General features: G+C 36.7%; 1 protein-coding gene across 1 annotated transcript in view; it reads left to right on the forward strand.

The window, feature by feature from the left end:
• Window positions 1-19568, forward strand: part of LOC132545992 (reelin-like) — a 63359-nt gene extending 43791 nt beyond the window's left edge. The window contains exons 40-59 of the mRNA XM_060209680.1: window positions 1818-2117; window positions 2318-2459; window positions 3412-3519; window positions 4811-4979; window positions 5626-5766; window positions 5975-6152; window positions 6992-7185; window positions 7755-8073; window positions 8357-8583; window positions 8935-9133; window positions 9579-9754; window positions 10161-10267; window positions 10611-10790; window positions 11316-11539; window positions 11886-12130; window positions 13756-13910; window positions 14289-14505; window positions 14847-14961; window positions 15302-15480; window positions 15729-19568. Of these exons, the coding sequence (XP_060065663.1) occupies window positions 1818-2117; window positions 2318-2459; window positions 3412-3519; window positions 4811-4979; window positions 5626-5766; window positions 5975-6152; window positions 6992-7185; window positions 7755-8073; window positions 8357-8583; window positions 8935-9133; window positions 9579-9754; window positions 10161-10267; window positions 10611-10790; window positions 11316-11539; window positions 11886-12130; window positions 13756-13910; window positions 14289-14505; window positions 14847-14961; window positions 15302-15480; window positions 15729-15780 (3627 nt within the window). The 3' untranslated portion in view covers window positions 15781-19568. The remainder of the gene's footprint in view (window positions 1-1817; window positions 2118-2317; window positions 2460-3411; window positions 3520-4810; window positions 4980-5625; window positions 5767-5974; window positions 6153-6991; window positions 7186-7754; window positions 8074-8356; window positions 8584-8934; window positions 9134-9578; window positions 9755-10160; window positions 10268-10610; window positions 10791-11315; window positions 11540-11885; window positions 12131-13755; window positions 13911-14288; window positions 14506-14846; window positions 14962-15301; window positions 15481-15728) is intronic.
• The last annotated feature ends 826 nt before the right edge of the window (window positions 19569-20394 follow it).

Below are 20394 nucleotides of genomic sequence, written 5' to 3' on the forward strand. Positions count from 1 at the left end.
TCAGCAATGTCAGGTAGGTGTGACTCTTACCTCAGCAATGTCAGGTAGGTGTAACTTTTACCTCAGCAATGTCAGGTAGGTGTAACTTTTACCTCAGCAATGTCAGGTAGGTGTGACTTTTACCTCAGCAACCTCAGCAATGTCAGGTAGGTGTGACTTTTACCTCAGCAATGTCAGGTAGGTATAACTTTTACCTCAGCAATGTCAGGTAGGTGTAACTTTTACCTCAGAAATGTCAGGTAGGTGTAACTTTTACCTCAGAAATGTCAGGTAGGTGTAACTTTTACCTCAGCAATGTCAGGTAGGTGTAACTTTTACCTCAGCAATGTCAGGTAGGTGTGACTTTTACCTCAGCAATGTCAGGTAGGTGTAACTTTTACCTCAGCAATGTCAGGTAGGTGTAACGTTTACCTCAGAAATGTCAGGTAGGATAGACTTTGAACAACCAATGTCAGGTAGGTGTGACTTTTTATCTCAGCAATGCCAGGTAGGTGTGACTTTTACCTCAGCAATGTCAGGTAGGTGTGACTTTTACCTCAGCAATGTCAGGTAGGTGTGACTTTTACCTCAGCAATGTCAGGTAGGTGTGACTTTTACCTCAGCAATGTCAGGTAGGTATAACTTTTACCTCAGCAATGTCAGGTAGGTGTAACTTTTACCTCAGCAATGTCAGGTAGGTGTGACTTTTACCTCAGCAATGTCAGGTAAGGTCTAACGTATACCTCAGCAATGTCAGGTAGGTGTAACGTTTACCTCAGAAATGTCAGGTAGGATAGACTTTGAACAACCAATGTCAGGTAGGTGTGACTTTTTATCTCAGCAATGCCAGGTAGGTGTGACTTTTACCTCAGCAGTGACTTTTACCTCAGCAATGTCAGGTAGGTATAACTTTTACCTCAGCAATGTCAGGTAGGTGTGACTTTTACCTCAGCAATGTCAGGTAGGATAGACTTTGAACAACCGATGCCAGGTAGGTATAACTTTTACCTCAGCAATGTCAGGTAGGTGTGACTTTTACCTCAGCAATGTCAGGTAGGTGTGACTTTTACCTCAGCAATGTCCTCAGCAATGTCAGGTAGGGTGTGACTTTTTCAGCAATGTCCTTTTCTCAGAAATGTCAGGTAGGTGTAACTTTTACCTCAGAAATGTCAGGTAGGATAGACTTTGAACAACCAATGCCAGGTAGGTATAACTTTTACCTCAGCAATGTCAGGTAGGTATAACTTTTACCTCAGCAATGTCAGGTAGGTGTAACGTTTACCTCAGAAATTTATAGACTGAACAAGCAATGCCAGGTAGGTGTGACTTTTACCTCAGCAATGTCAGGTAGGTGTGACTTTTACCTCAGCAATGTCAGGTTGGTGTGACTTTTACCTCAGCAATATCAGATAGGTGTGACTTTTACCTCAGCAATGTCAGGTAGGATAGACTTTGAACAACCAATGTCAGGTAGTTGTTACTTAGACCTTGGCAATATTAGTTAAGTGTGCCTTTGACCTCAGCAATGGCATATATATGTCACCTTGACATAAGCATTATTGGTTAGATGTTAGCATGACCTTAGTAATATCAGCTGAATGTTACTTTGACTTCTGCATTGCCAGGTAAGTTAACTGTCACCTTTTTAATGCCAAGTAGGTATAGCCTTGATGTCAGCAATTTCAGGTACTTCTGACCTTGACCTTAGCAGTGTCAGAAAGGTGTGACCTTAACCACAGCAATGTCATGTAGATTTGATCTTGACCTACTTATGTCAAGTAAACAAAACAGGCTTACAAATCACCATCTCATGATGATTATGATAATACTGAAATAAGATAAATTTGATGAATTTTAAAAATGAGTTGATTCTTTTCAGTACGATACAGTTTTTCCTGCGCCTTGGCTGTGAAGCAGTCCCTCTGACAGATGACACTATGCCAGTATACCTCCAATCCAGTATCAATGGTGGGGTATCTTGGCAGTCTATTGAACAGTTTGATTTTAACCAACACAGTAACAGGCCGAAATACTATGCTCTACATCTGCCAGAGAAGGCTCGAACCAACTCCACACATCTAAGATGGTGGCAGCCATCACTGGATGGCACCTTTACCCAGGATTGGGCCATAGACCAGGTAAGGGGTGGATTTTGTCAAGGTCATGGCCGTTAATTTGGTACATAAATGACCATGTATATAGTTTTCATTCTTTTAGCATTAAATTTTTAAATCAAGCTGCACAAATTAATTGCAAGCACTCAATTTATATTTATTCATTTTTCTGGATTCTTTTTTGCATAATTTTTGAAATCACATTACACATTATTTGGGTATAGATATATGTTGGAGGAGATGTTCAAGGGATGCAGCCTCTCCTAGATGACCCAATGACCCCTCGGGAGACAAGTTGGCTCATGTACCCCGGAGGAGAAATAGAGCATGCATGTGGGTCTATAGCAGAGACAATTCACTTCCATGGTGAGTGTTAATTAACCTTCAGAGAAAATGTAAATTAATTTCCACTGTAAGTGTAACTTGACCTCCAGGGTAAGTGTAAATTCACTTCTATAGTAAGTAATTCACTTCCATGGTGAGTGTAAATTCACCCAATTTGAGTGTAACCTGACTTCAGTTGTTCCAGGTATAGTAACTACAGGCTGTCCAGCATCCATAAAATTCCTAAAAAATCCTAATTTTTTTCAGTTTTGCTAAAATTCCTAAAAAAATGAAAAATTCAAAGGGAATTTCTAAAAAAAGCCCTAATTTTTCACTTCAGTTCCTACTTTTTTATATTTCTTACAGTTTGCTGAAAACGTTTTCATTAAATTCATACTTAAAATGTACTTTAATGTAATCTGTAGTTCTAATTTAGGGTAGACAATGAAAGGCAGTTGACCAGTGGATCTATGTACCCAGATTGTTATTGGTTGTGACTGAGTGACAGAGGTGTGATTTTAAGGTCACAGCCGAGAGCAGCTGGGACACTGAAACCCTGGAAGACACCTTTCCTGCAATTAAGGCATTGTATGTTAGTTTCTATTTTGTCAAATTTGCAAAGGTAAGTCAGTTTAATGCTTTTATACTCCCTATTCTAGTTACAAAATTCCTAATTTTAGCCCTAAATTTGCCCTAAATTTTTGTAATTTTAGCCCTAAAATTAGCCCTAATTTTTTGTCAAGAAGTGCTGGACAGCCTGTAACTATGAAATTGAATTCTGGAGTAAGTATTAATACTTTAAGGGTAAGTAATCATGCATCAGAATGGCTAGTTAAAATATTAGTGTAGATTCCTCTTTAATACAAATGAAAACAAAAGATTTCCTCATTGATCTTAAAATAACAAAAGCAATCATTACAAATACATATGTATATTACTCTAGATGTAACCATTTTGTTTCATTTAATAAGTGAGAATACATGTTGAGTTACAGGTGAGGAACCAATGCGGTATGCCACCTCTGCTGATGTGATGGTGGAAGACGGAACATTTATTCAGTTTGATATTGTCATGGGATGTTCACCATCACAGGACTGTTACAGTAAGTGTTGTAATGTCCTCATCCTCTCAAAGTGGTTGGTGACGCATAATTGTGAGGAATGACGCAAATAAGAATCATAATCTTAAATCATTTTCACAAATTAATTAAATTCTACCATCACATTTACAACTTCATCAAATTTACACTAATTAGTTAAATTTTACAACAACTCACACAATTAATTTAAATTTTAATTCCTTTCACACAATCAATTAAATGCTATGACCATTTACACAAGGCAATTAAATATTATAACCATTTATACATTAAATTCTACAATTCAGTTATGACTTCATACTCATTTTTATCAAATTCGTCAACCATTTACACAAATCAATTAGTTTCTATCCCTTGAACAATTTGATTAAATTCTATGACCTCTTACACAATTCAGTTAAATTCTGTGACCACTTACATATTTTCATTCAATTCTGCAACCACTAACAGCTTTATTAAAACGTTACAGACTGGCTACTTGGTATATTGTCCTTACTCGGAAGTAGACATAACTTTGTAGGTACATGTATTAGCATCATAATATCAGTGTATATCATCAGGCTTAAAATATGATAGGTTTAATTTTCATATTCTTTCCAAACAGTTAAATCTTTGTCTAAGACTCTAATGGAATCTGATCCTGTTGATGGCCATCTTTACCATATTTGAGCTGGATTTCTGTTTTGAACCCGTGCTGACATGCCTCAATAACTGTCTGATGTCCCTTGTCTGTTTTGAACCCGTGCTGACATGCCTCAATAACTGTCTGATGTCCCTTGTCTGTTTTGAACCCGTGCTGACATGCCTCAATAACTGTCTGATGTCCCTTGTCTGTTTTGAACCCGTGCTGACATGCCTCAATAACTGTCTGATGTCCCTTGTCTGTTTTGAACCCGTGCTGACATGCCTCAATAACTGTATGATGTCCCTTGTCTATTTTGAACCCGTGCTGACATGCCTCAATAACTGTCTGATGTCCCTTGTCTGTTTTGAACCCGTGCTGACATGCCTCAATAACTGTCTGATGTCCCTTGTCTGTTTTGAACCCGTGCTGACATGCCTCAATAACTGTCTGATGTCCCTTGTCTGTTTTGAACCCGTGCTGACATGCCTCAATAACTGTCTGATGTCCCTTGTCTGTTTTGAACCCGTGCTGACATGCCTCAATAATTGTCTGATGTCCCTTGTCTGTTTTGAACCCGTGCTGACATGCCTCAATAATTGTCTGATGTCCTTTGTCTGTTTTGAACCCGTGCTGACATGCCTCAATAACTGTCTGATGTCCCTTGTCTAGATATCAGGATACAGTATTCACATGACATGGGCAACAGTTGGAAGCTCCTACAGGAACCCTGCCTCCCGTCGGATATTGACTGTGGACGTTTCGACCCTGGTAGTTCACTGGTGTCCGATGTCCACACAGGCTGGAACAGGGTCACCATACCCATGCCTCACTATACAAGGTAAAGTGAATGGGAGCTGATGTATATCAATTTCATCGATTGATTACAAAATGTTTCTTTTTTCTAAGAAAAAAACAGCAAAAGATGATGCAAGTCCTTCTAGAGATGAAATTATATTTGGAAAAAATGTGATATTTTATCAGATATGTCAGTGTATGATGACAAGACAATACTCTGGATAGGGAAAGGTGTTGATTTGTAATGATTCAGGCTTTTTTCCTAATAGTTTGTTTTTGTTGTAATATTATTAATATTTTTGAGAAATAATGTAATTTAGAATGCCAGCACTCTCTGTAGATTGATGTAATGACTGACACTGTTTTAAAGGAACATTGTAATGATGTAATCAGTACAGTTTATTACACTTGAAGAGTGATGTCATAAGTAGTGTGTGTAACACCATGATAGTGATGTCATCACTGTTGTGTATAACACCAGAATAGTGATGTCATCACTGTTGTGTATAACACCAGAATTGTGATGTCATCAGTATTGTGTACTACATCAGAACAATCAGTCTAGCTTTAACATTAAAATATTTTGATTCCAATTTTTTCTGTTTTGTAATAAATAGAGCTTTCGGATTTAAAAAATCCCCCCCCCCCACCCCCAAAAAGTAATGAACATAGTTTTATGTTTGTGACAGATCTAAATCAACTAGATTGATGTGGGTACAGAATGGATGGACATCAGGCAAACAGTCGTGGGCTGTGTCATACCTGTATATAGGAAAAGACTGCTCCAGAATGTGCGGAGGTCATGGCCGCTGTTCCAACTCTGGCTGTCTGTGAGTCTTACAGATGTGATGTTCACCATTTATCCTGAACTGTCAGCAAATATGTTTCCTATGATGTTTGAATCAATATCCTTAATTTTTTTCATTGATCTACTTAATCAAAAAATTTCATATTAAAGTATAAATGCTTCACCTATTTGTTATTACTTAGTATCGGTGTTTCCAGCTCTCATCTACAACAAAGTTGTGTTTACTTCAGGTGTGATGATGGTTGGTCAGGTTTTGAGTGCAGTGTACCAGTTAGGGCCCTTCCTACACATCTGTATGATACATTTTCCAATGGAATAGACAATACCCTGTGGTCTAAGGTTGTGGGGGCAAAGGTCACTGAAGGTTGTGAAGTCTTGGCTTCTGGTAACACATTGCATTTCATGGAGGTAGGTGTAAGTGAAAAGAATATACTGTGTGTAAAACATAGGCTGCTTTAGCATAATGTGGCTTAGCATAGCAAGTGGCACAAATTTATTCCATGGTGAACAGATGCATCTGTTTCGAATGTTGGCAATGTTATATATAAAGTTCAAAATACTCAAAGTATCGGAAGTTCACTTCAATCATACAATAAAGAACCAATGATAAGATGTGTTCTATCTTTTTTCAAACTGAATACCATAGCAACTCAGAAATGTGTGTGTGCACTGACCCTATTTCATGCAGAAATTCTAAAAACTACTGGTGTTCAGCCCCTTAGTTTCAGACAGGAATAAAGCTGGCCCCTTGAAATCACATGTGCCAAATACTTGAGAATCCAGCCTCAGTCCCAATCTGTGCCAGGGATGTCTCTTGCAGGCTCAGCTGGTTCAACATTTCAACCTTTTATAAAGACATGAAAGCGACCTTAGTGAACAAATAATCTAAATAACCACAAATGTTTTTCAAGCTTTTTTGCCAAAACCAGAAAAATTGCATGCTAGATTGAACTGACCCCAATACTGATTTTCAAGATCAACTTGAGTGAGACCTTAAAAAACATTTGCTAGGAGAGTATTAAGTTATTGTTTGAACTGTTGTTCATTTGGGATATTTTTCCATGTTATGTCTTGCCATGTTATGACATGAAGAAAGAATAATGATTAAACAAGTTGGTTAATTTTCCTCATGGTTGATTTCAATGCACATTAATGTACAAAGGTTGTTATGTAGTGTTTGATTTACTTTTAATGATAAAATATCAGAATATTCAGAATGGTTTCCTTCATTGAACTTTTATTGTCAGGGTTGCAGTCGATTACTGATCAGCCACGACCTTGACCTCTCGAATGCGACAATGATCCAGTTCTACTTTATGTTTGGATGTAATGCTGCCCCAGTCACACGTAACCAAGGAGTACTTGTAGATTACTCCACTGATGGTGGCTCCACCTGGACACCCGTCACAGAACTATACTACGCTTTGTACAAATCACCAAGGTGATGATGACAATAGACTGTACACATGACAAAAAAAAATTCTTTAAGAACTAAATAATCCCTTTGATTTAAACAGGCTTTTTAACAAGAAATAGAAAATCTGCTCATCATGTTATGCTGCTTGTTAAATCTAATTTCTTATTGTATTTCAAGTTACCCTTATTTCTTGGTTTATTTATACCATTCATTCATGTATTTGTTAATATAATGCCAATGCTTTTTAAGGCTATTTTTTTGCCTGGAATATGATGGCATTTTAAGGGGCTGTGGTCACTTAAATTTGTTTTGAAGAATCTTTGATTTTTTTTTTTACCTGAACTTCATTCTAGAAAAACTTGATTTACTAAGATGACATTAAAACAGGCGATTTTAGCAAGATATCTTGTTTCTTTAGAATAATGTAGATCTTTGTTTTAGGTATATGTATTTGTAAATACTGAAAATTTGTTGATGGTAAAAGTCATAAGTAGAGAGAAAGTGAAAATGTTGCTGTAGATATCATGTCTAAAGGCAAGAGTATATCAGATTTAACTCGGATCAGATTATCCATAACCTATAATATTTGACAGGTTTGTCCATGCAGATTTACCAGAGGGGGCTAAACAGAGGGCAGTGAGGATACGATGGTGGCAGCCAACTCACGGGGGTCGACAGGTGGGAGATTGGGTCCTCGACAATATCAGGATAGGAGGTCATAAGGTTAACCCTAGCAGTATGATTGGGCAGTTTTCTGATGAGCTGAATGACAGTGATTGGCTGGCCTCTGACAACATGGTTGCCGACAATTATTGTGGGGAATTACATGTTGCCAAGGGTACTACTCAAGTGGAAGAAGACTCGGTGTTGACTACTCAGGACATTCATATTGATGAGAATTACATGTTGCAGGTACTGTTACAGATCTTAGGTGTCAGAATATTTTTGTATTATGTTGGATGAGTCATTGTTAGTATGTAATACTCTATAGCATTTAACATTATTCTTTGTAAGTTGAACAAAGCTGTTTTTGATTTTAAAACAGCCATGTAGTTTTATATGTAAAAGTATGTCAGAAATATATGTTTGCAAAACAATTGGAGAAAAAAAAAACAATTAAAAAACTCAAATCAAATGTAAGAATATGATTGCCAAAATAATATTAATGGAAGAAATTCTACTTTATTGTGTTTAGTTTGAGATAAACGTAGGCTGTGGCCAGGAGTGGAATGTCAGTGGCCCTGCTGTCCACCTACAGTACTCTTCAGACAATGGTCTTCATTGGCATCACCTTAAACATCAGTGTCTACCTGATGACCCCCAGTGTAATGGAGGACCTCAGATGTCCACAATTTACTTCAGTGAGCCAATGGGGATGTGGCGAAGAGTCACTGTGAAGCTTGAAGGTCTACCAGTGTCTAGGTAGGTTAGTAGCAGAAGGAAAGCATATGTGTGACTCTGGCTCATTGTGAAACTTGAAGGTCTGCTAGTGTTTAGGTAGGTTAGTAGCAGCAGGAAAGCATTTGTGTGACTCTGACTCACTGTGAAATTTTAAATAACAGAAGGAAAACATTTAAGCATCAATATGCTTCTGACCGAAAAAGAGATTCCTCCAAGTCAACAGAAGTCTTTTGGTTTGTACAAGAGTTACTTCCCTGGTTGTATTTTGTATTTATTCATTTAGTCTGCAATAATATGCATGAGTAAGTGTGAAACAGGTGGTCTATGTATACTTTTTGACATAAAAGAGCTGTTTTGGTATGATTTTCCCAGTGGTACCCGTCTACGATGGATCCAGAAGGCAGATGGCCATCAAGGAGACACCCACAAGTGGGGATTGAGACGACTGTATGTGGGACCCCCTTGTGAGAATCACTGTAGTGGACGAGGTACATGCCATACTCCTCAATGTTCCTGTGATTTTGGGTATGGGAGCACTGACTGTAGCCGCCTCTTATTCACTAGTAATCCTGTAAGTGTAATGTAAGAACCTACCCAGATTCTGGTGGACAAGCAGATGTTAATAACTTTGTTAAGGCTCATTAGAATGTGATTTCATGATACTACACAACAAACTAAGAATTTACAGTTTATTGCAATACTGCAGCTACTCACTATGTTATAGCATGTCCATGTATTCTACATATGTGGCAATCTTGAACACCTCTTAGAATATCTCTGCTATTCAGCCTTGGAGGATAACTTTGCTATTTTCAGACTTGATTATTAGCAGGATAACTGTGCTATTTTTAGACTCACTTGAAGGATAACTTTGCTATTTTTAGACTCACTCGAAGGATAACTTTGCTATTTTCAGACTCACTTGAAGGATAACTTTGCTATTTTCAGACTTGACAACTTGAATGAAAACTTTGATAATTTCAGACTTACTTGAATGATAACTTTGATGATTTCAGACTTACTTAAAGGATAACTTTGAAGGATCAGAGGTAGACAAGACCAAGTGGTCACTAGTGCAGGGCGGTCATGTGGGTTCAGGTTGTCACGGTCTGGTGGAAAACTCAGCAATGGTCATGTCAGGTCCTGGTAATCGGCAAATTGTCACCGGTGACCTTGACCTTCGTAATGCCAGGTAATTTATGTTGAAATAATTTTTTCCACATATTAAAAGTACTATTTAATATTACTTGATTTAATCGATTGTAGTTACAGAAAAATAAAATCTGTATTCATGTGAGCCATTGAATTGAATTGCATTTGTATCTACCCAACTGAAGGGATGAAGGTTTGTCGAGCAAAACAATGATATGTGATTTAGTCAGTATCATTTTACAGCTGAAGAATCAGAATCATTGAAACAGTATCATTACACTGCTTCCTTCTCTTGAGCTCCTATCATACACATATTTTTTTATATCTGAAGTCCTCCAGTGTCACAAATATTTATTTCACTGAAATGAGTCTAGAAAAAAAAATCACCCATAACTTGAATGATACGTTTGATGACAAAAGTTAATGTATGGCATTTTGTTGTGCAGGTTTATACAGTACTATGCTGTGATCGGTGGAACAGGCACAGAACCAGGATGTTTTTCTCCTACATCTTCCAAACACAGTGTCATACTACAGTACTCTACAGATAATAGTATGTGTTCTCATACTACCATAAAAAGGAAAACATCTGTGAAGTATTCATAAACAGGAAATTAAAAGCATGTTGTTACATCAGGCTGAAGGAATCCATATAAGTATTGAGTCACACTAGTAAGATATATTAGGGATCATTTATTGTACCAAGTCACAGAATTCACTATAATTGTTTTGTTTTTTAATATATATTTTCAAGGTACTTATATTTTTTTTATTTTACTCCTTCGAAAATATCGCAAAACAGAACCCCTCAAAAGTAATGACCTTTACCTTGATGAAAAAATCTTTAGCTATGGCATAGAATACAATCTTACTGATAACATTGATAATCATCGTAGGTTTACACTGGGACACTCTCCATGTGCTTGACTATGCCAGTTACCAGGATGTAAAGAAGGACTACGTCCTTCTGCCACAAGGAGCAAGAACTGAAAGTACAAAGGTACGGTGGTGGCAGCCATTGACGGAGGGATATTCACAGAACGGCCCTCAATGGGAGATTGACGAGGTCTATATTGGTATGTATGTATTAATGTTCGGAGACATTTTGAGGAACGAGAATAACATTCTGGATATTTAAACATTTCTCTGTGAACTACAAATGTCATTGGTATTCATTTATTATATGAAATGTGTAACATTAAGAATATTGATGTAAAAAAGTCCCAGTGACTTCTGACTTAGAAATATTTCTGATCATGTCTAGAATGCACAAACAAGTTAACCCTATTCATCTGTGTCTTAGTCACTAAATAGTTATCTAGATGTTTGCATGACCGTAATCAGGCGATAAACATGTGCCCGGGAATAAGCCCACCGATATATATTGAACATTTTAGTAGAAATACCAACAAGAATCATACATTTTGTATTTTGTTTTCTTTGTACAAATTACGTCCATCTGCATAAGTCATACAATTAGATGTTAACTCTCTGGGCCTATCACAGGGTATTAAAAGTACAGGTGATATATTCATTTTTATGTGGAATCTCATACACAAAGACCAAGATCTCAGATATAGAGAATTTTTCATCATTTTTAGGTGGAACTGAAATTAACCCTAGTGAGATACAGGTTTCCTTCGATGATATGGATGATGTGAATATACAGAGTGATGCCCCTTGGGAGTTCACTCCACATGGTCAAATACGTGAGGATGTGTGTACGACTTTTGGACACGCTATAAGCTGGGATGAAGGAAAGGGCACCCGAAGCTTCACCTCCAGCCAAATGATTGTACAATATAACTACATGTTGCAATTCAAGGTGAGCAGGCTCCTGTCTATCTCAACTGTGTCATAATCACAGGATAGTTTTGCTACATTTGTAACCATCTGAATTGATATCATTGAGTTTTTGGTTCATTATTTTTATACCTGTCATTCAGAATCATCACACGATCCACTTTATAATAAGATTTTTGACAAAATTTTAGAAATGATTAAGTTTGATAATATCATTTCATATTTTCAAGGCCATGATCATCACTACAATAAATAGCAACTTCACAATTTTTATTCCATTTCCAGTCTCTTTATTCATTATGGTTTCGTACAAGATGCGCTGATTGGATAAATTTCATATTAATGGAGGATTTTGTTTCCTGAAACAGATCGTGGTTGGCTGTGGCGGTCAACCAGATGCTTGTAATTCTCACTCTCCGGTCAAGCTGCTCTATAACAAGAATCCAGCAACTGACCGCTGGGAATATGTCCAACCCTTGTGTCTACCTGATTTAAATGGCATGCAGACTGATTGTCGTCCGAGCCACTATCACTCGGCTAGTGAATATTCCACAGAGGGATACCCTGCCTGGACATGGATCACTATTGATCTACCTGATACAGTGTACTCAAGGTATATAGAGTTATAATAATAATAAATAATATAATAATAAATTTATTCAGGAAAGATTTGCACAAATGTATACAAAGCATGATCAATAAAACACATGTTACATAGTACATAAGGTGAAAAATTGACTTAAATAAAACATGCAAAACTGGAACATCAAATCACAATAAAGACAGCTGATATATGTTAAACAAATATATCCAAGGATAGCCCAAAAAGCGTAACAATATACACTTATTTCCGTTGGGGTCCTTGTAAACCCCAACCGTTGTGGTTGATACCACAAACGCTTGGGGTTTACAGAAGGAGCCATGTTAGAAAATTAAAACAATTATGCAAAAATTTTGATTGAAGATGGTTTTGTTTGCTATTCTTTAAAGAAGTTTATGAATTATAAATTCATCAAGGGTGAGGTTTCTGATGTGCCCTACTCATTGATTTAGAATAAGAAAAAAAATCAAAACAAAGAACATAAATTATTGTATATATATATACATATATAAATTTATAAATTAAGGTTGCTGTAGGTCCATGTAGGCCCCTTTGTAGAATGCTAATGCAATTAAGGAGAGCATTTGAGTGAACCTTCTGCCAATAAAAGTTATCCCTCATTTAAAGAACTCAAATAATTTGTCAGTCAAAAGAGTAGCATGATGTAAATATATCTACTTAATAAAATAAAACATGTCACTTATATCTTCTTCTAAACTGACATTGGAGGTGAGATAGGTAGATCTCAACATGAGAGGAAAGATGATTACGTTAACAAACACAATTATGTCTTGCCAAGTGCAAATTAATCATCTCTCGCGAGGGTTGAGTGCCAACCTTTTTGTCTTACCCTGCTGACCTTACTAAGTCCTTATGTAATGGAATTTGCTTCGATTTAGTAAATCATCATCTAATTCTGTGTAATTGTTACTTTTCATTTTACACTTATGGTCCTTTGGTATCTTGTTCGTTAGTTTTATGCAAACGAGGCTTAAATTTTGTTGTTTTCCCACCTAAAAGATCTCTTATATGTGGCAATAAGGAGTAGGATACTTCTTGAGGTTATTTTGCAGTCAGTTGTGTTTGTTTTGGGCTATGATTTGCCAGTCATTCTCGGGTATGATCTTGGGATATAAAACACTGTACATGCAAGTAAGTTGATTGGTGAGTCATCATTCAAACACTATCTCCCGTCTTTTTCTGTCCTTCTCTATCTCTCTCTTGATTAAGTAGTCATGTTACACAACCTGGGTTGGTCCATACACACTGGAGAGTGCACATATGTGGATTGGGTACACACATGAGTACATCTCTCCCATTGTACAAATACGTTTGTATGTGATTTTGTTGATCCAGTGTTTGGCATCATTGATGTGGTTGAATTGTTGACGTGAATTTGGTGAATTATCAGTGTGATGTCTTACCATTGTCCTGACATGGGAATCCCCTCATCTCTATCCCAGGGTGAGACAAGGTGATCTCACATCAGTAAAAATGTGTCTGTACCTATATAGGGTAAGAGAAAATTGTACTTCATCACTATCATCCATACCCAATAAATGTTGGATAGACAAATACCAGTGAGTTGCCCATGTTGTGTAAGATACACGTAATGATTGTGTTATTTCTTTATCTAGTGCGACAAGATTCCGATGGCTACAGGAAGCGACGAATTCATCAGCCTCATCTTGGGCACTAGATGATGTCTACATTGGGGAAAAGTGTCCTGCTATGTGTAGTGGCAGGGGCGCCTGTCTGTTTGGCACCTGTGTGTGTCATCAGGGTTACACAGGTAAACCCAGTTACTGAAATGTTCGTGTAGATGTACCATTTGTTTGATATCAATAGATAATTACAGCTACCTACATGTAATATCACAACAACAGAAAATCAGAGACTGCTTTATACAACTAACAGCCCAATATTACCCACGTCTCTTGTTACTGAAATATACAGAAAAGTTAATTTAAAGTTAAACACACAAATTATTTGATTATCTGATACAAACAGAATTTGAAAGGTGTTTGACAGGTGAGATTTTTTGTAATTTCTGTTTAGTGTTACTTATCAGAAAATAGTGAAAAATAAATTTCAGCAATTATTTTCAGGACACAACTGTCATACATTTATCTTTTTTTACTTGTATTGAAAATTATTTATCATGTTTCAGGTTACTCCTGTGAGAAAATTGCTCAACATCTTATAAGAAAAATGTCAGATTCATTTGAGGGAGGAGTGTTTAGTTTTTACTGGGAAACCATCACCGGTGGGGGCATTGGTTTTGGCTGTGGAGCTCTACTACCCTATGCCCATGGGAAAACGCTCTACTTCAATGACTGTGGTCTAAGACAGATGGTTACGGTGGAAATGGATCTCCGCAGGGCCAGGTATACATACAACATATTTAAACTGAATTTTGTGTTATTTATGTAGGAAATGATACAGCAACAATTTACACAGGTTTTCTGTAATTAGAAGATTTCAGGATAACTATCATTAAAATTGAGTTCCTTCTTACTTAGACATCAACTAATTGTATGTCTCCTTGAAATAATCATTAAAATTTCTTATTTTATGAAATTATGAAGATTTAGGCTGTGCAAAGTATTAATACAGAGGTACACAATATTGATAATCCTATGGAACAGCATTAATGTAAAGTTTTTATATTTCACAATCAGTTCACATGATTTCTGCATCAACTGTCAAATTTTTGTTTCTTTTTCAGCAAAATAATGTTTGTGCTACAGATAGGTTGTCGAGAACAAACAACCACTTGTAATGTAAAGACAGGCCAAGGTGTACAGTACAGGGGAGTGTTATTACAATACACTACAGATAGGGTATGTCTTACACCTCAATGTGTTCCCTCAATCTACGTCACATCAATTAACCTTACCAATTATAGAATAGATACATAGTCAAAATTGATGTGCAGCATTTGTATCAAATTTCACACAAATGGAGAAATTGTCCTTGGAATGTATTCTGTTAATATATTGATAAAAGTAGAATGTTTCTTGATGAAGTAATATCATTTTTCATCTCATGGAATGAAAACTTTGTTGTTCAAGTTTAAAAGGATTGAATTTCAGACTGGGGCTAAGATTCACTGCTATCCTGGATAATTTTGGATGATTAGATAATTTTCTGACATTATATTTCATCGAATCTATTTTTCAGGGGACACACTGGAAACTCCTTGCAAGACATGATCCAGAAGACTACCTTAATCCCAAACGGGCAGCATATAATCTACCCGAGGATGCTCAGGTCAAGGGCGTGCAGTTTCGATGGTGGCAACCTTTGCATGACGGGGAGGGACATGACCAATGGGCGATTGATGATGTAGAAGTGATAACGTAGGTAACACAGTAGATAGTAAATCCTACAAAATTCTAGAAATAAAGCAAATCCTGCAAAACTTCTCAAACTTAACTAGTAAAAACCAATCAAAGAGGAATCGTTTGGTAAACAAATTCAAACTGGAAGTTGTAGAATCATTCTCAAAAGTAAGAATTTTTTTATTTGTGACACAAGTTATTTCAGAAAGTTAATATAAAAATGTTTTATTGAGTTTTAACTCTATGAAATTATTGATATTTTTCAGAAATCATAATTCATTTTCAAGATTCAGACGAAGTAAATGGAGAGGACAGTGAAAAACAGAGACATTAAGGGAAAGAAATGTAAAAAGACATTTGAACCAGAAACTGAATGCACATTTCTGAAGTAATGGATTTTGTAGGGTTATTATAACCTTAAAAAATGTATAAAACAGGGTTATATTACAGTATTGTTGTAAACATGGAATGATTGAGATTAAAACCAAGAGCTCAGTATGCACTCAAACCCTCCAGACTGTCCCCAAACACATACCAGTACAAACGTCTTCACACAACTGTCCATAGCCACTGTCTGACCAGAGTCAAACCCTCCAGACTGTCCTAAACACATACCAGTACAAACACATCTTCACACAACTGTCCATAACCACCGTCTGACTTCAGTCAAACCCTCCAGACTGTCCCCAAACACATAACAGTACAAACATGTCTTCACACAACTTACCATAGCCACCGTCTCTCAACAGTCAAACCCTCCAGTCTGTCCTAAACACATACCAGTACAAACACATCTTCACACAACTTACCATAGCCACCGTCTCTCAACAGTCAAACCCTCCAGTCTGTCCTAAACACATACCAGTACAAACATGTCTTCACACAACTGTCCATAACCACCGTCTGACTAGAGTCAAACCCTACAGACTGTCCTAAACACATACCAGTACAAACACATATTCACACAACTGTCCATAACCACCGTCTGACTAAAGTCAAACCCTACAGACTGTCCTAAACACATAACAGTACAAACACATATTCACACAACTGTCCATAACCACCGTCTGACTTCAGTCAAACCCTCCAGTCTGTCCTAAACACATACCAGTACAAACACATATTCACACAACTGTCCATAACCACTGTCTGACTAGAGTCAAACCCTCCAGACTGTCCTAAACACATACCAGTACAAACACATATTCACACAACTTTCCATAACCACCGTCTGACTAGAGTCAAACCCTACAGACTGTCCTAAACACATAACAGTACAAACACATATTCACACAACTGTCCATAACCACCGTCTGACTAGAGTCAAACCCTCCAGACTGTCCTAAACACATACCAGTACAAACACATATTCACACAACTGTCCATAACCACCGTCTGACTAGAGTCAAACCCTCCAGTCTGTCCTAAACACATACCAGTACAAACACATATTCACACAACTGTCCATAACCACTGTCTGACTAGAGTCAAACCCTCCAGACTGTCCTAAACACATACCAGTACAAACACATATTCACACAATTGTCCATAACCACCGTCTGACTTCAGTCAAACCCTCCAGACTGTCCCCAAACACATAACAGTACAAACATGTCTTCACACAACTTACCATAGCCGCCGTCTCTCAACAGTCAAACCCTCCAGTCTGTCCTAAACACATACCAGTACAAACACATCTTCACACAACTGTCCATAACCACCGTCTGACTAGAGTCAAACCCTCCAGTCTGTCCTAAACACATACCAGTACAAACACATATTCACACAACTGTCCATAACCACCGTCTGACTAGAGTCAAACCCTCCAGACTGTCCTAAACACATACCAGTACAAACACATATTCACACAACTGTCCATAACCACCGTCTGACTTCAGTCAAACCCTCCAGACTGTCCCCAAACACATAACAGTACAAACATGTCTTCACACAACTTACCATAGCCGCCGTCTCTCAACAGTCAAACCCTCCAGTCTGTCCTAAACACATACCAGTACAAACACATCTTCACACAACTGTCCATAACCACCGTCTGACTAGAGTCAAACCCTCCAGACTGTCCCCAAACACATACCAGTACAAACACATATTCACACAACTTTCCATAACCACCGTCTGACTAGAGTCAAACCCTCCAGACTGTCCCCAAACACATACCAGTACAAACATATATTCACACAACTGTCCATAACCACCGTCTGACTTCAGTCAAACAACAGTCCTCATCACATTTTCATTGTGTCTTTTTTTTGTATTGTATAGTTATTTGCTCCATCTGGCCTCATAAAAAAGAAAAACAAAGCATGTCCTTGTTCATTTGAACCTCAATACATAGTGCACACATTGCCAACAGTGTATTCTTATAGCTGGTTTTAATTGTGAATAGAGTCTTAGGGTTTCAGATACAAATGTATAGAGTGTGCTGATTACAACACTGCTTTGGTCCTACTGTCTTGATAAAGACCAGTATTTGTTTTTGTGTGTGCATGTTAAAAGCTGTAGTAAAGTTTTGTCCTGATGTCAGTTTAGATAAAAACGAAATGAGTAGGGGCTTACAAAGATACACACACACACAACCATCCCTGCAATCTTTGAGACAGATTTTCTATTTGGGTAGTGGTCAAGGGTATTCTTTAACCTTCACCAATAACCACTGAAGTCTAATTAGAAGTTGGCCAGCCTTGGTGTTGTGATACTGTGGTGTGAATCTGAAGTAAATCTTCAGGGGTTCAATTCCCAAAGTAGTCTAATGACCACCGAAATGTAATCAGACCTTTCTAGTAAAATGGTATGGTGTATATGAACCAAATATTCTCAAGAGATCATGAGATAGCTTGCACACAAGGTTGTCTAACTATACACACAGACAAGATCATTACTGTATCGTTTTGACCTAGTACAATGTATTATGCAGTATTATAAATATTGCATACCCTTCCCCACCCCCAGTTACAAAGTTAAATACACACTCAATTACCATACTTACCATTTTATGTAATATTCATCTGCATACAGCTCAAAAGATAACTTTGTCGTAAAAATATCTGCATTTACCTTCTTTTTCGGTTCATTGTTAGCTGAACTTTTATTCAACAGAGGATACAGTAACCTGTGACAAGATTGAGAGTTAGTGTGAAAGTGTGCGTGAAAACATTAATATCACATGTGTTGGTTTATGTACAGTACTGTATCTGTTCTCAGATGTATCATGGTTTATAGTAGTGCTGTGTCCTTTTAATGTTTATCTAACTTACCCGTTGCCCGATTTTGAAGATTTTTAGTAACTTCCAACACAACAATTGAATGCTTTTGTTTTCTGTTCTATTTATGTGTTATATAACAATGAAAAAATCATTTGTTTTGTTTGTCTGATTTTTAGTTGAAATCCTGGTTAACCAAAAGGAGAAGAGATGTGAAATTTCACCTGCTTATCAGTTGTGTTATCCCTTATTTTGTGGAGTGCCATTATTTGATAAAAATTGCAATAAATACACTGTAAGATGTTCATTTACTCATATTTTCGAGCTTATCTGGTGAACAAACGATCACCCTTTGTAAATGTATTGAGGTAGAATATAAACCAAAGACAAAATATAAATGGCTTTGCAATGCATTTCTTGTCCAACATTACAGAACAACAGTAAATAACGCTATGAAATGTACATGTGACTTGCATCACCCATGTATTTGATTTAAGCTGCTTTCATGAATTAAGTTTTTCTCTTTTTTTTTCATATGACTGACTTGAAATTTATATATTTGTAATATGGAAAATGTATTGGAAGATATGATTTTGTTAGAACCGAGTGCAGAGTAGTGACAATGGTAAATGTTAACTTTGGTTTATCACAACTAATCCTATATGATATACACTATCGTAGAACTATGAACATTCATAATGTGGTTAATTGTCATGGTTTCAGCTCACTTATCTGCGAAATTTGCCAGTTGTCATAGTAACAAAAATAGACTGCCATGAATATGCTATACAGTGATTTTGATGTGATATACATACTTCTCCCATACCAGTGTTTGTTTATATTTGATGTAATAAAGATATTACAAACATATTTTTTCTTGTCACATATAGTTGTCAGAAGTGTTTTCTATTAGTGAATGGTTGTGAAATCAAACTTACCACGATTTGGGAAATCCGACTTACCATGATTGGTAAAATTGGACATACCACAATTTGGACGCTCAAGGAACAAAGTTTGTCTCTTCCTTAAAGCGACCGTGCAAGTCAGAAATCACATTGTCTACTCTCTCTCTCGTTATATTTGCTCCAGAAATGTTGGATATCATTATGATACAAAGATTACACAAAGCTGTTCTTATGATTTCTGTACGAATTATTGAAATGATTAAGAAAAACACACAATAATACATTAATTGTTAAAAGACAGAACGTCTAAGAAGGGTGATATATTAGCTATATAATTGATAATAATATTATGTTTTCATTGATAGATAATGAAGATCTCATGACCGGAGTTCACAACTATGTTTAACTTTAAGAGTCGTTATATATCATTTATTCGAAATATTGCTTACCAGATCAGTTTTGTTTACTGATTTTTTTTTCAGACGTATGTTGATACGCCCCATTTATGTTTGACAAGAGTAAACCTCAATTTACATACATTAAAAACGTGACATTGGCTTTTATTCGACAATATTTTTAAAATTCTTCTTTCCATGCCTTAAAGACAAAGTCATTTAATGTACCATCATACGAAGTTTCATAAAACACCCTCATGTTGGTTGCAAAACTTGCTTTTTGATTCAAACGTTAACCAAATGTAATTTCAACAAATCAAAACTATTCACGAATACCGTACGTGTAAAAATATTCAAACGTAAATAACTTATTGATGTTTAAGTAGTTTAGATATCTCGACGAAAGAGAGT

The sequence above is a fragment of the Ylistrum balloti genome, unplaced genomic scaffold, assembly GCF_031769215.1.
Source record: "Ylistrum balloti isolate Yb309-2 unplaced genomic scaffold, AGI_CSIRO_Ybal_v1 Utg369872, whole genome shotgun sequence".
Classification (NCBI taxonomy): domain Eukaryota; kingdom Metazoa; phylum Mollusca; class Bivalvia; order Pectinida; family Pectinidae; genus Ylistrum; species Ylistrum balloti.